General features: G+C 39.4%; 1 protein-coding gene across 3 annotated transcripts in view; it reads right to left on the reverse strand.

Moving 5' to 3' along the window:
- Positions 1-10,183: 10,183 nt before the first annotated feature.
- Positions 10,184-15,998, reverse strand: part of ACER3 (alkaline ceramidase 3) — a 183,527-nt gene continuing 177,712 nt past the window's right edge. For all 3 annotated transcript variants that reach the window (XM_024131609.3, XM_024131613.3, XM_024131612.2), the window contains 2 exons: positions 11,320-11,365; positions 10,184-10,777 (listed from right to left, as the gene is read on the reverse strand). In XM_024131609.3, the coding sequence (XP_023987377.1) occupies positions 10,724-10,777; positions 11,320-11,365 (100 nt within the window). In that variant the 3' untranslated portion in view covers positions 10,184-10,723. The remainder of the gene's footprint in view (positions 10,778-11,319; positions 11,366-15,998) is intronic.

Genomic DNA, 15,998 nt, shown 5'->3' on the forward strand with positions numbered 1-15,998 from the left:
ATGCAGGGGGCCCAGGTTCGATCCCTGGTCAGGGAACTAGATCCCATGTGTGTGCCACAACTGAGAGTTCACATGCCTCAACTAAGGAGCCCACGAGCCACAACTAAGAAGCCTGCCTGCCTGCCGCAACTAAGACCTGGAACAGCAAATAAATAAATAAATAAAATATATATTTAAAAAGTCCATCTATCAAGACTCTTTAAAAAAAAAAAGAAAAGTGTGTACTCTTCAGAGGTGGAATTGAAGCAATCTTAACTCCTTTTCAGTCATCCCTTTCACAAAGCATGGTCCAAATTGAGTCCTCAGGCAAGGATCCTGGTTCACCTCTTGCCAGCGTCTATCTGTTGATCCAGGCAAGGCTGCCCCTCCCTGACACACAAAAGAGGGACTAGTTGAAGAATATCATATGGTCGACAGTGAGGGAAACGATCAATTCATGCAGGCTTGGCTAGGAAAGCTAGTATTTGAAAAGCTGTTGTTTGGAAAACTAGGTGAGTTGTAGGAAATTCTAATTTGTTTTACATCTTATAAGGCACTTTGGTCATTGCCAAAGATAGGACCCTAGACATATGTGGCTTATGCAGTAAGTTTTTTCTGTTTCCAATATGTCCCCCTTCATTGTGTGAAGCTGGAAGGTTCATGCGTTTACTCCAGAGCTCATAAAGTTAAGAATGCCGTGTACTTATGGATCATTAATGTTTAATTGAAAAGTTATTAGCTTTTAACCTTGTAAATCACCCAGGCTTGGAGTAGAAATTTACTGCAGTATCACTTAAGACTAATCACAAAAAAAGTCAAAATTTCTAAACATCCTTCCCATGAACAGGATTGCTGCTGGCCTATACAGCCCCCTTCACTCAGAAATGGGAAAAAAGTGTGTCGTGAGACGCAACCCTTCCAAGGCACATACCGTGAGGCTTCAGCCTGTACTAACCCCCTCCCCCAACTGGGTACCATTGTGCAGTGCACAAACTGTATAACTAAACATGTGGCCCTGCCTTTATATAAATGTATAGATACATTAAATATAAACCAGAGATAAAACATTACCAGAAGTCTTATTCAAAACAGTATCATTTAATACTTTCACCTATAGCGAGGTGATTAATGCTGAAATATAGCCTAGATTATAGCAGAATTGTGTATAAAATTACACAATTCTATCTTCTAGAAAAATAACTTTCTATTTGGCAAATCAAATAGAAAAAGTGAATAAGCAAGCCTGAGATCACCTGAAAATGGTTAGTTCCTTGTATAGATTCATGACCACCTATGTTTATTAAATAATCACTAGTAGAACAAATATCTGCACCAAAGTGAAACCAGGAAAACCTGTATTAGCTTGGAAAGTTTACCTAATGGTCACACTGATAAATGACTCAGAAATATCCAAAGTATGGAAATGCTTGATAGTAAACAATGCCTTATAATACATTAAACAAAAATTATACCTATTTCTTAAAATGATTCATTTATTAATTGCTATTAAGTAATTTAGTTCTAAAAGAGCCAAAAGAAACAAGTACTAATTGTGGAAAGGATTTTGAACTGCTCCTTTTGGAAAGTTAAAAAAAAGTGTACACAACTACGATAGTTTATTAGTTCCTTGACATTACCACATGACACATTTTATACGGCATGAGAAAAAAATGGTCAGATGATCTCATCTTTCTGGAAGTCAACTCAAAAGCTGAATGCAAGTAGCATTTCTGGACTTTATAGCAGGGAATGGAATTTCCTTTATAACAAAAACAAAATCATGTAATTTTCCCCAAAGATTTAGGCACTTTGCAGCAGGTTGTTGCCAATCTAGTAAAACTGGTATGAAGAAATACTTTATAGTGTAAATATTCAAACACAAACTCTATGATTACATTCAACAAAGAAGTGAGCAATGTCTCAAATGTATAAGATATTTCATTCTGACAAATACACACTGGAATCACCCTATGGAGAAGTGCAGTAGGAAGGACTTTTGTCCTTCCATATTTGCAGAAGGTCTAGAGAATGGGGGGCAAACTCCCAGAATGAGATAGTGAACATTTGAGGCCTTGCAGGCCACACACATCTGTAACATATTCCTCTTCTTATTATTGTATGCTTCAACAATGCTTTTAAAGTGTAAAGATCATTCTTACTTTGCAGGCCATACAACCGCAGACTGCATTTCGTCTGTGGGCTGTAGTTTACCAACCCCTGGTCCAGAGCCATTTGATATCACAGAACTTTCATCATTTTCTCTTAGGTGCAGATGATGTCAGGATGAATATTTGTAGGGAACCATATTTCTGTGCTTAAAGATTTCTCTAATAAATGTGCTCCGCTGCAACCTTAGAGTTACTTCTGCACACTCGATTTAAAAGTGATGATCTGCAGATCTAACACTTGCCAGAGAAGTTTCAGAAGCTTTACGACGTTTTTGTAAATATTTAAATTACCAATGACTAAATCTTGTCCACATCGCAACACTGTGCTCCTTAAAAGCCATGAAGGTCTCGTAATAAGGGTTAAAAAGGAACTGTGAGCCAAGTGTGACCTGTGATTGGTGCTGTAATACTGACAGCTGTTGAGCTAAACAGAGTGGGACAATTTTAGGTCACTTGCAGGCCTGTAATTGAGTGGGTTTTAGGGTTTTCTAGTAGGAAATAGTCTTGTGATCATTTTCTACGCTAGCTACCAATCAAAACAGGCAGCAATTTGCTGATTTAATGATAATGAAGGTCTTGTGAAACAATACCAGCTATTTAAAGTGTGTAAAGATGGTGGTCAGTACCGCTTATTCCAAATGTGCATCAACAACAGCAGAAAATCTGTAGGTAACAATACTGCTTAAATTCCTTAGTGATCTGTCTTCTCCTTAGCTGCTCTGATTGCCAACTCTGTTTTCCACCTTTCCCTCAAATATGTCAAGGTTTCATTACCCAAGGTGAAAGGTTACGGTCTAAAGCTAGAGTTTTATCTTCAGTGTGAATTTCAAGTGAAGAAGTGTCTTTACCTGGGTCTAGGTAATGTCCAAATAAGATAAAATACTGAAACATTAATTACTAAGCATAAATTTATCTACTTTTGACTTATTTTTACAGAGGGACTAAAGATGTTTGGGTTTGTTGATAAACATGTCCTTTTACCACATTCAAAAACCGTACTATAAAGAAACATATGCTGGGCTTCCCTGGTGGCGCAGTGGTTAAGAATCCGCCTGCCAATGCAGGGCACACAGGTTCGAGCCCTGGTCTGGGAAGATCCCACATGACGCAGAGCAATTAAGCCTGTGTGCCGCAACTACTGAGCCTGCACTCTAGAGCCCGCAAGCCACAACTACTGAAGCCTGCATGCCTAGATCCTGTGCTCTGCAACAAGAGAAGCCACCGCAATGAGAAGCCCGTGCACCGCAACAAAGAGTAGCTCCCGCTCGCCCCAACTAGAGAAAGCCCACGTGCAGCAACGGAGACCCAACTCAGACAAAACTAAATAAAGAAAAAAAAGAAACAAATGCTTCTATACATTGAGGTGGTGTATTCATAAATTTGTTAATCTACTACAGAATTCGGATGTGACAGTTCACAATTGTCTACTTCCTCATTTTCACTGGAAATTAAGGTTACTAAGGGTTAAGAATTCTAATCAATATACATAAATAAAAATACTAGAAACAATAAAGAAGGAAAGCAATCTTGAAAGGTCTGAAAGAAATGAAGGATGTGTGTTTTTGTTTTTTGTTTTTGTGGTACGCGGGCCTCTCACTGTTGTGGCCTCTCCCGTAGCAGAGCACAGGCTCCGGACGCGCAGGCTCAGCGGCCATGGCTCACGGGCCCAGCCAGCCGCTCCGCGGCATGTGGGATCCTTCTGGACCAGGGCACGAACCCGCGTCCCCCGCGTTGGCAGGCGGACTCTCAACCACTGCGCCACCAGGGAAGCCCAAGGATGTGTTTTTGTTAAGGAAAAAAGGAGAGTAATTTTGTCCTAAAGTAGTTGCTTAGAGGTTGTCAAATGGTTTTCCAGAATGAGAAAGAGGAAAGTAAAGACAAAAACCTGAACGGGTATAGAAAGTTGTAAAGGGTCTGCAGACGGTGGGGGGAGGAGGAGAGGTAGAGAAGGGAATGGGGGCGGGGAGAATATCTTATTCATGTGGTCAAGCTGGCTAAGACTGAATGCATTTATTTATAATTTTTTAAAAATGAGCTCAATGAACTGCCTGATCTCCTTGCTTGGTGCCTGCAATAAATGCTGTACTTGCCTTCACCACACACACAAAGAGCTCAATAGTGTACAAATGCAAAACTAGAGGTTGAAATTCCCTGTTAAAAGGATGGAGTTTCTTGGATTATTGGTCTGTATTTAATGAGACAAAGCAATTACTGTCACTTTGGTCACATAGGTAAGTATTTTTTCACAGTGACCTATAATATTATTTAATTAAGCGTTCAAACCTTTTAACAACTTCTCCAAATCAAATTCTAAATGAAGTCTTTTTGACCTCTGACTTTGAGATTTCCCAGAGGGCCCCTGGAAAATCTCAAAGGATTTGTTCTCTCACTTCGTAAAAAGAGAGGTGTTAAACTAATTAGGTTTATTTGATATGTTAAATTGCATGGCAAGCATTGTCAAATAAGTGATGCTTAACCTTCCCTAGATTATAGTTCCATGGGTATGTGTTATTAATATAAGTATTTCAGAAACTGTATGAAATTTCTAGAAGTTTGTTAATGTCATAGCTGTCCATGATATGTCCTGGTATAATGTCATAACTCCATTTATCTTGAAATGCTGAATGTCAGAGTCAACCAAATTTCCTTGTCAACTACATTTTAATGAACTCATCAGACCTTTAACCATAGCCATTTTAAGCTTTTTGTCATTCACAGATATTGTTTTACTCTGATGCCTTCCTGAAAACTCTTGTAATCAGCTACAGGCTTCATTTTCAAGATCTTCTCAGAGATCCATGGAAAAGACTGTAACAGGTACCCTGAAGTACAGGCTTACGTAACTTTAAGATCACACCACTGGAATTAATAAGGATTTCCAGAACTAACGGAGAAGCTCATGGGTTCATGAAATTGCTAACCAAAATCAAGAAAGACCTGAATTTATCACATGGGACTGAGTAGAGTGATGAAGAATGATTATGATTCCTTCTATGACTTTTGCTTGGAATATTGCTGGTCCTTCTTTTTTTTTTTTTTTTAATATTTATTTATTTATTTGGTTGTGCCGGGTCCGAGTTGCGGCAGGCGGGTTCCTTAGTTGCAGCAGGCAGCCTCCTTAGTTGAGGCTCCTTAGTCCTGGCTAGTTCCCTGGCCAGGGATGGAACCCGGGTACCCCTGCATTGGGAGCGCGGAGTCTTAACCACTGCGCCACCAGGCAAGTCCCTTATTGCTGGTTCTTTAACATTCTGTTTTCTGGATTTAAGGAACGCCTTTTCTCTTAAGCTATCTAGCACTTACAGCAATTTAGTAACTCACAACTTTGTAAACAAAAATGAAGCATTTATCTTTTCTCCCTGTCTGAACCCTCCAAAGTTTGGATAAAACTCTTATTGAATACTTATTTCCATGGCAATATAGTTATTTGAACAAGTTCAATAAGAATTTGTTCTCCCTGTAACAGGACACAACTGGAAACACTGATTATATTACCAAGGCTTTGACTGGAATGTCATATTTGAGGATGATGTGCATAGATATGACCAGTTTTAAGGAATTAATAAGGCTGACTTTAAGGAGCCAGTGCTTACAAAGCCCTCCTGGAAAACTGCCTAGTGCCTGGTCTACAGGGGTCCCAGACTTACGGGTGAGTTAGGAAGGCCGCTTCCTAGCAGGACCAGAAAGCTTAAGGTATTTTGGGGACCTGAAGAAGGAGGGATTCATCCAAATCTGAAGGCATGCAAGAGAAGTCTGATGGCAAGTTCTCAGCTTGGATTCCTAGACTCGAGGAATTTAAAAGTCCAATCTGGGATTCCTAATAAAAGTTCAAAAGGCCTATGTCATCAATTACTATTCTCATTGCACTTATATAAACAGTCAGGCCAAGTTTGATGAGACTAGACTTGTTTTGCAAACAAAAATCGTCTTACCTTGATTATCTTCTACCACCCTTCTGACTTGGCATTACCAAGAACTAAAACTGCCCTTTTCCTGAAGCCCTGCAAGCTGAAGCTGGATGTAACTTTAAGGGATTTACCACCACAACAGTTTGGGCCACTCTGGAAGTTCACCAGAACATGGTCCTTTGAGCTCTGGGAAATAACCACGTGTGTGAGACTGCCACTACTATCCTGACTCCACTGTTTAAAGATGCCTTAAGACCAACATCTAGAAATCCTCTTGATTGACTGCCCTCTGTACTCAAATACTGAGTTTATATAATCTGCTCCAACTATTAATTTTTGCTTTTCCTTTTGTTTCTTCATAAATCTATGCCTTCCTTCCCTTTGCAGATCTCCTATCTCCTAACTTCTAACCTGAATCTTCTCACTACAGCCACCAACTTGGCTTCTGGTCGGTGAAACTTCTTGGAAAGTTTTAGACGGGAAATAAAAGGGTCCGGAATACACCACTGTGGCATAAAAAACATTTTAAGCTGAATGCATTTGAGAATCAACAGATGCAGGAAGAGGCTTTTTTCCTGAATTCCCTTTTTATCTGACTAAAAGCAGAACCTCCCTAAAGGACTCAACTGTCAAATCCTCTCCTGGGAGTTTCAGTACCACATCTAAAAAGACACTGTCATAGAACTATCTTATCTCCTACCTATTCTCCTAAGGGCCCATTTATCTTTCCTAAAAGTCATTTGTTTTCCCCTAAGTGCCCTTTCTCGCTGTCCCCTTCTCTTATTAGGATGGTATATAAGCTGCAAATTCTGCCTCAAGTCACATTTTTCTCTGAACTTCCATTTACATATGTAAATAAAAATCTGCCCTTTCTCTTGCTAATCTGTCCTTTGTCAGTTTATTTCACAGGCCTCAACAACTGAATCTAAGAGGGTAGAGGAGAGGCGTTCCTCTGCAACTGGAGAAACCGTTCAGTACAGTGGCACGCTCCCATAAACCTCAGCAACACAGGCAGCTTTTTGCCAGCCAGCAACTCCAATTAGACATAAAAGTTTCCTTATTCTTAAAGGAAGTGCAGGAGTTTAAAAAACAGCACTGAAATTTTCCATTCAGATGGATCTTGACGGTTCCTTTTTTTCACCTACTGCCCCCTGCACAACGGACACTTAGCCAAATTTCAGTCATTACTTCCAAATGTTTACAGCATGGTGAGTAAGCGTAATTTTAGACATTGAAAAATAAGACAAAGTGATCAAACTAATGATATTATGGTATTGATATGATGCACAATGTAAGACAGAGGTAGATCTGCAAATTGCCACTTAGTTGCAAATTCCAATTAGAACTGGTTCTCTTTGAAACATCGGTTTTACATGAACACTTATCTAATAGCACATCATAAACCACAGGGCTAGAATAATTTTTTCTGTCATGTAAATGTGGCATTGAGAGCTAAAACTGTTAAACTTAGCAACAGATGATTTTCTTCAAGAGCAAAGTAATATGCAACCCATAGGACTCATAAGAAATCCTTGAACTAAATTATTAGTCACCTATAGGGACATAGGCTAAATTCTGAGGGTGTTGGCATTAAAACAGAACTTAATTTTTTTCAGGCATTTAAAGATTTTCATGCATCGTGTACCTGAAGTTTTTGGTCTCTTGATTTTCTTTGACTCACACCTCTTCCTCTCCTTGGTATATGAAAAACCCTCTTGGTGTAAGGAAAGCCCAGTCCTGGAAATTTTGCACTGAGGTTAAACCATAATATTTGATCTAATTCTAAACCAAATACCACTATTTGGGGGTCTCATTTGTGGATTATTCAAAAACAAATGTTTCTCCTGTTCATCATTAATTTATATAATATCACAAGGATAAAAGAGATCACTTCAGGAGTGGCAATGTTTCATGAAAGCACCAAGGTGCAAAGGGGTAGGCAGGTAGAGTAACCAATCAGATGAACACAACCACCTTTCACCTAGTTTTTCCTTAAAAAGAGTCAAACTGCTTTCAATTTTCTGGAGTGAAAATGGCAGCATAGGTAGTATAATAAAATGTGCATGCTAACTGCGTCTTTCACATCCTCATAAAGTACTAATGTTTTCTAGAATACAATTTGCTATAGGGCTCAGAGGCGAGCACCTTTCACGTCAGTTGATATGCACACAAACTACTATCTGCTCAAAAGGAAACAGGTTTTTTTGTACACTCTAGTTAACAGTGACTCTCTCAAGAAAATAAAGTGGGTGGGTGGGGGGACAGTAATAACCCAACCCTGTAATAATACAACCCAGAGTCCTAGAAGGGAAAAAAATTAAGCCATATTGAAATAAAGACAATTTAGCAATATCCTAAAGGTCACCAGTATTTCCACAATACTTGATGTGGCACAGATACAAAGTCTTGAGTGTGCTAATACTTAGGTTGCTAAAAAGGGAGCCATGTGTGAGACAAAAACTAACTTGGAGAATTAAAGAACCTGGATTTAGTCTCTGCTTTCTGCTCAACCCTTCTAAAACTTCTTTGCTGAGCAGTTTCACGCTGTTTGTTTTTACAACAGAAACAAGGGTCTTTGAAGACTTGGCCACAGTGTTCCAAGTCTCTAAGGTGCTGGACAGCTTTATTCAATAAGAAACTACAGGTGGCAGTGGCTGAATTGCTCATTCAACAAACTGCTCTAAAGGGCCTCAGTGTTAGGGCATGCTCTCTGTACCCTTAATCTGACCTTAATACTGCAGAACCTTAGCCTCACAGCGTTTAGCATTGTTAGGAAGGATGCATCTTTGTTTTTATACAGATTCTTTATACAGAAGTATTTCTTAGTGAAAATTACAAAAACGACAATGGTGTGAAACAAATGAACTCATTAAAAATTGTTAGATGACTAACAGCCTAGGTAGTTGCACACGAATGTAGCCAGACGCCAGAATCTTGTGGCAAAATAAAGAACAGTCTTACAGGCTTGTGTTGGAACTGTTTAGTTTATATTTTCCTAAGGCACAACCAAAGTTCTTTTAGATTTATATTTTGGCAAGTGTTTTTCTTGCTGGAGGATCATAAAAGCAGGTGGGAAGTATCTGCCTAATGGCATGTTGGCATGCTAAAGTAAGGAAAATAGTACTTGGACTAAAACTAAGGCCAGCAAGTGAAGAAAAACAACAAAATCTGTATTTGTTTTAAATTTGTACCAAGGCTTCTTACTGAATACTAGAAAAACAACAAAGGTGTCTTATACCTTTGCTTAAGAAAAAAGTGACTTTCCTTTGGAAGCCGTAGCTCAGAATTTAATCTGGGGTAATGACACCATGTAGTAAAAAACAATCTGGATTTTATAATAATGTATAAGCAGGGAAAAGTTGTAAAAATGCTAAATGGTACAGAGCTACAAATATGGTGATATATGAGCAAATGGGTCAAATCAGGTTTTTATTCCAGGCAGTTGTTAAGTTTGTGAAGAGTGATTCAATCTGTTATACATTCAAATCCAAATTAGAACTAGCTGCCTTACAATGAGATTTCACTGCCATGTCTTAGCACTTTAATTTTTGGTAGTTCTGTTACAAGTTCAAGTAAGTTAGAGCTGTTTTCAATCCTTATATCTCTTTCCTTCAACAAAATGAAGGAGCAGGTATTCTAATAAGCTTTATGTACATAAGATCCTGATCATTTTAGCTCTAGTTCACCCAACACATTTCCCTGGTCCTAACCACGGCCTCTCTGAAAACTGGAAAATATTGCATAATTTTAAAAGTCAGAGTATAACGGTATTTACTGGTAACTTCAAATGAGTTATTCTAGGAGGATGAAATATGTTTGCCCACCAATCATGTTTGCCTAGCCATAAAAACAGTGACAACTTAAAGATCTGCAAAGATCAAAGGAAACGGAGCAACCACCTTTAACTGGGTGGAGGTGGAACATTCTACAGGTGTCCTGGTGGCCTTCATAAAGGTTACAAGATGGCCCACCCACCCTGCTGGGATGTGACCACAAACGACATCCCAGAGCCCACCGCAAATCTGGAATGTGACAAGTATAGAACCAAACGGCAGGTCTGAGCTTGCTTATAACACTCGGACCAGCACAGAGGCAGACAATGAAGAACTACCAGAATCCCACAGATAGCTCTTTTCTTTTTTCTTTTTTTTTACCTTGGGAAACCATCCATGAGGTTACTATGACAAAAATATAAATCAAGGCTGAAATAGCTAAGTGCTGCCTCACAGCTGGCCATCTGGATATGGGGTTTTGCCAGTCCTTAGCTGACTGTTTTCATTATTTAATCAAATATTAAGAAAAGTTTAATTCACATGCAAGCCTTGTTAAAAAAGGAAAAAGGTTAATTTCCTATGATCAGCACAAACTGTTAACCTGTTAAGAAAAGCCCAATATTTCCAGCATTCGAGTATATACATACACATCATGTCTGTTTCTTTTGAAACATCTTAGAGTGATGGTGAGGAGGAGGAAGACAAATGAGATAAAGACACAAGCTAAACATCCAACAAGCCCCATTCCTCATTCTCTGTATGGCTGGCAGGATTAGAAAGTCACTCCTTTGCTGCGATGGTCATGATATATTTGAACGTGTAGATCTCTAAAGATTTCCTTAATCATTTGACCAGGCCTATGGTACGTGCTATTTTGTTTTATTGGTGAAATAATTCATCACTGCTTCCTGAGAGGCTCAAACAGGATCACCGGCCAGATTCCGAAGAGAAACTGTTTGGAAACAAGTTAGGACAAAATGAAAGAAGATAAAATTGTTCCATGTTATCCCTGAAAAAGAATGAAAAAGAACCCATGGGATATGACTACAGTGGTTTGCTAGTGGTTGTCCTGGTATTAATAACCTGAGCAGAGCATATTCTTTCTAGGTCTACACCAGATCTCAGAAACTATTTTTATTTAATTTATTTAAATATATTAAGCATCTACTTTGTCAAGCATAGAGCTGGGCATTTAAATCATCTCAGATCTTTAAAATAACTCTACAATGTAGCTATTAACAGCTCCATTTTACTATTGAAGAAACTAAGGCTTAAAGAAAAGAGACTTGCCCAAGGTCATAGAGCAGTAAGTGGAAGACTTAAGATCCAAGAGCATCTGGTCCCAAAGCCTGTACTCTCTCTGCTACCCCTCCACCCCACCCCCTTCTTCCACCCCCATCACATCCTCCCATTACCTCTGTCCTCCACACACACACACACACACACACACACACACACACACACACACACACACACCCTAGGAAGTGGACTTACCTTCACCTTTGGCCTGTATCTCAGGTAAAGTGTTCTTGTGTATAAACTGAAAGAAAAGGGGAGGGGGGAAAGCTTTTCAGACAAATTTTTTAAAAATTGAAGTATAGTTGATTTCAATTCTGTGTTAGTTTCAGGTGTACAGCAAAGTGATTCAGATATATATATATATATATTCTTTTTCAGATTCTTTTTCATTATAGGTTATTACAAGATATTGAATTTAGTGTCCTGTGCTATATAGTAGATCCTTGTTGTTCATCTATTTTATATATAGTAGTGTGTATCTGTTAATCCCAAACTCCTAATTTATCTCTCTCTCCCCACTCCCTTTCCCCTTTGGGAACCATAAGTTTGTTTTCTATGTCTGTGAGTCTATTTCTGTTTTGTAAATAAGTTCAGACAAGTTTTTAAGTTCACGCAAACCGGCTTACTGACAAATTTAACCACAGTGCCTCTGTATATACAAAGAAAAAGCAACACTGACAAATAAACTTTGTTCATTTAGCAACCGTTTTTTGAGGACCTACTCTATGCAGAACAGTTGGCAAGATCCTAAGGAAGACAGAAATGATCAACTCTCAGACTGTAACCTCAGGAAGTTTGTAGTTTAGTAGGGAGCATTCTGCTCATGCTTGATGTGATTCATGTCATGATTGCCAGTTTCATCTCTGAAGATATATGGTAGTAAGAATTAAGGTAGAGTATTCCTAGAATATTTTAGAAACGGTTATACCACCTCTATCAGGATTACAATACAGGTATGAAATAACCAGGAAGGTATCACTTCTTCAGAGAATCCTTTAAAATGAGTCACCTCTAAAGATGAGATCAGATTCTGGGCTTCCCTGGTGGCACAGTAGTTAAGAATCTGCCTGCCAATGCAGGGGACACGGGTTCAAGCCCCGGTCCGGGAAGAACCCACATGCCGCGGAGCAACTAAGCCCGTGCGCCACAACTACTGAGCCTGCACTCTAGAGTCTGCAAGCCCCAACTACTGAAGCCCGCGCACCTAGAGCCCGTGCTCTGCAACGAGAAGCCACCGCAATGAGAAGCCTGTGCACCACAACGAAGAGTAGCCCCCGCTCGCCTCAACTAGAGAAAGCCCGCGTGCAGCAATGAAGACCCAATTCAGCCAAAAATAAATAAATAAATTTATTTTTAAAAAAATAAAGATGAGATCAGATTCTAATATATCAGTCCGTACAGCAAAAATAAAGTTAAATTTATCTCTGAAAAATTTATTAAACTGTCCATAACTTAACAGCATACATAGTTTATATATAGTACACGATTTAACTGTATTTGAATAGTAATATACAGTATAAGTACATATGCAAAACATAATTTTATAGCATGAAAAATTTTCTCCTTTAAATAAGAGAATGAAAAAGAGCACGTATGTGTGAATTTGAGTAATTTAGCATGGCTATGATGCCATTCTAATGTACCCAAAACCGGAACTGTAAAGAGAAGCATCATAGATTATGAATACTTTACTGTCTTAGAATATAATCTTACTCTGACAATTTTTCAGATGTTAATCTCTAAAAGAAAGTTGCCATGTTTTCTCTTCTCTTTAGTGAAGAGTCCTGGACTGGGGCAGAGAAGCCCTGGATTCCAACCCTTGCTGTCACCTCCACCGCTCCCAACTATTTGTTAAGTACCTACAACACGGGGGCAAGCACTGGACGCTGAGCTTTATACACACTTCATTCTTAAACTACCCTACTAGGTAGGTATTATTATTCCTGTTTTGCATATGAGAAAGTCTCAAAAAAGGTCAAACATTTCATTCAAGGTGCTACAGCTAGTAAATGCTAGAAGCAGGATTTGAATTCAGGTGCTGTCTAATCATTATCCAATATATTCTACTCCAACTAGCCAGTGACCTTGAGTGTCACTTCTCTCTGAGCCCCAGTTTCCTTCACCATCAAATTAAGAAGTTATATTAGTTGATTTCTAAGGTCTTGATTGGTTTGGGGAGACAGAAAACTCTGGGCTCAAATCCAGGCAATAACACTAAGATCATGTGCGAGGCACCTGACTTCTCTGAGCCTGTCTTTCCTCAGTGTAAAACAGGACCATCATGAGTATTAAAGGAATAATATATATCAAGCCCAGATGAGGCTATGAGCTGAAAATTCAAACTTTTCATTGTGGAAAATTTCAAACATAAACAAAAGTACCTATCACATAAAGTTGTTAAAAATACCTCCTTATCTTCCTTATATTTGCAGCATCTGTGGTGATGTTTCTTGTTACATTTCTGATACTGGTTATTTATGCTTTCCCCGTTTTCTCTTTTAGTCTCACCAGATGGGTCAGCTGTTAAGTTAATGTATCTCAGCTCCAAATCCACTCTTCTATATTCCATCCTGTTTGTGATGCAGGAGATGAGACTACAAACTACATTCCTGCCTTGCCAGATGCTCCCTAATAGGCTCTGCTAATTAGGGCATTTGAGAGAGACTGAAAAGCTGGAGGAGAAAGAAAGGACTTTTCATTTTTGTTTCATTTTTATGAGGGGCCACTGGCTTGTGGCTCTTGTGAACAGCATCCCAACAACACTCCATCACTGTGGCAGCAACAGTTTTTTCCTGTAGCAGCAGTACCACTTTTTTTAATACATTTATTTATTTTTATTTTATTTATTTTTGGCTGCATTGGGTCTTTGCTGCTGCACGTGGGCTTTCTCTAGTTGCGGTGAGTGGGGGCTACTCTTCGTTGCGGTGCATGGGCTTCTCATTGAGGTGGCTTCTCTCGTTGTGGAGCATGGGCTCTAGGCACGTGGGCTTCAGCAGTTGTGGCTTGCGGGCTCTAGAGTGCAGGCTCAGTAGCTGTGGCACACGGGCTTAGTTGCTCCATGGCATATGGGATCTTCCCAGACCAGGGCTTGAACCCGTGTCCCCTGCATTGACAGGTGGATTCTTAACCACTGTGCCACCAGGGAAGCCCAGCAGTACCCTTCTTAAGAGTCCTGGGTCTCAGCCCCATGGGGTCTTTCCTCTGAGCTCAGATACCAGCTCCAGCTGAACAGTGCCTCCTGTTCAGACATGAGTTTGGAGTCCCCAAATTCTTCAATACTCCTCCTGTCAAGAGATAGACTCTATGACTTTGACCAATGGAGTATTGTGAGAGTGATACAATTTGAGTTGAGACTAGGTTATAAAAGGCCCCACTGCTTCCACCTGGTTCTCTAGAGATGCTCCCTCTGAGGCAAGCCATCTGTCAGGTAAGACGTATTCATTGCTGTATTATATTACACTGCAGTTATGTCCTTGGGACTTCGTGGGCAGTGTTAAAGTGCCAAGTTTTTAATTCTTGGGTTTGCTTTATAGTTATTTTTGTTTCTCCTTTTCTATCATTTGCCAGTTTCCCCAAGCATTTCCTCCCATAACCCTCCCTCTTAAATAGTTATTTCTAATATGCTATGGGCTGAGAATCCAAATATTCAATGCAGTAAGAAGCAGCAAAAAATAAAATAATTATACTTAGAGCCAGAGTTTAAAGAACTCTTCCATGATTAATAACCTTGAGCTCTTCACAGTATGAATTCAGTGATCCTTATTTAGTTGCCCAGAAGTTCTTTTTATATCATTCACAAGTAGTTAAATTCAGGTTGCCTAAATAAGTTGATCTCTAGACAGGTGAGATGCAAATGTTTTAAAAGGTAGTCTAAAAATTTCACTTGAGTAAATTTTCACATTGGTTCAAAGGAAAATTTTCTTCCCCTTTCTATAAATATTTCAGCTCTCTCAATTCTTGAGATGAATTTGAGATTAAACATAGACTGATACCCTGGTAAAGAGACCAATATGTATACATTCATTCATTAAATCATTTAACAATATATACTGAGGGCTTACTATGTGACAGGCATTGATTTAAGCACTTGGGAGAGCAGCAGTGAATAAGATAAAGTCCTCACTCTCAAGAAACTTACAGTCTAGTTGGGGGAGGTAAACAAGTAAACACATGACTGGTTATAAATGCCGTGAAGAAAAATAAGGCTTGCTAAGGGGAAACAGTGATACAGAAGTATTATTTGAGCAGGGTGATCAGAGAGAATTCTGATTCCATTTTTGCTATAAATGGCTGACCTCCAACAAATTCTTGAATTTATTTATTTAATTTATTTTTTGGCTGTGTTGGGTCTTCATTGCTGCGTGCGGGCTTTTCTCTAGTTGAGGTGAGTGGGGGCCACTCCTCACTGCGGTGCATGGTCTTCTCATTGTGGTGGCTTCTCCTGTTGTGGATCATGGGCTCTAGGCACATGGTCTTCAGTAGTTGTGGCGTACAGGCTTAGTTGCTCTGCAGCATGTGGGATCTTCCCAGAACAGGGCTTGAACCCATAACCCCTGCATTGGTAGGCAGATTCTTAACCACTGTGCCACCAGGGAAGCCCCAACAAGTTCTTTATTAGGGGAACAAGGAAAGAAAAGTGGCAACCAATTTATTTCAGGGAAGGAGACAAATTAAGTTGGGGACTTCAGATACTCATGCTTTCCCAGTCCCCACTCGGGGGATCTGGCTGCTTTTTTCCCCTTAAATTTGTTCTCTATAAAAAAGATATGATGATCAACAAGAAATGGAAATGTTTATATCCTACTTGCACTAAAAAAGGAGATGAATGATCTACTTAAAATGTAGATCATGTGCCAGAGGTCAGTTACTAGAGC

Source organism: Physeter macrocephalus, chromosome 16, assembly GCF_002837175.3.
Source record: "Physeter macrocephalus isolate SW-GA chromosome 16, ASM283717v5, whole genome shotgun sequence".
NCBI classification, from domain to species: domain Eukaryota; kingdom Metazoa; phylum Chordata; class Mammalia; order Artiodactyla; family Physeteridae; genus Physeter; species Physeter macrocephalus.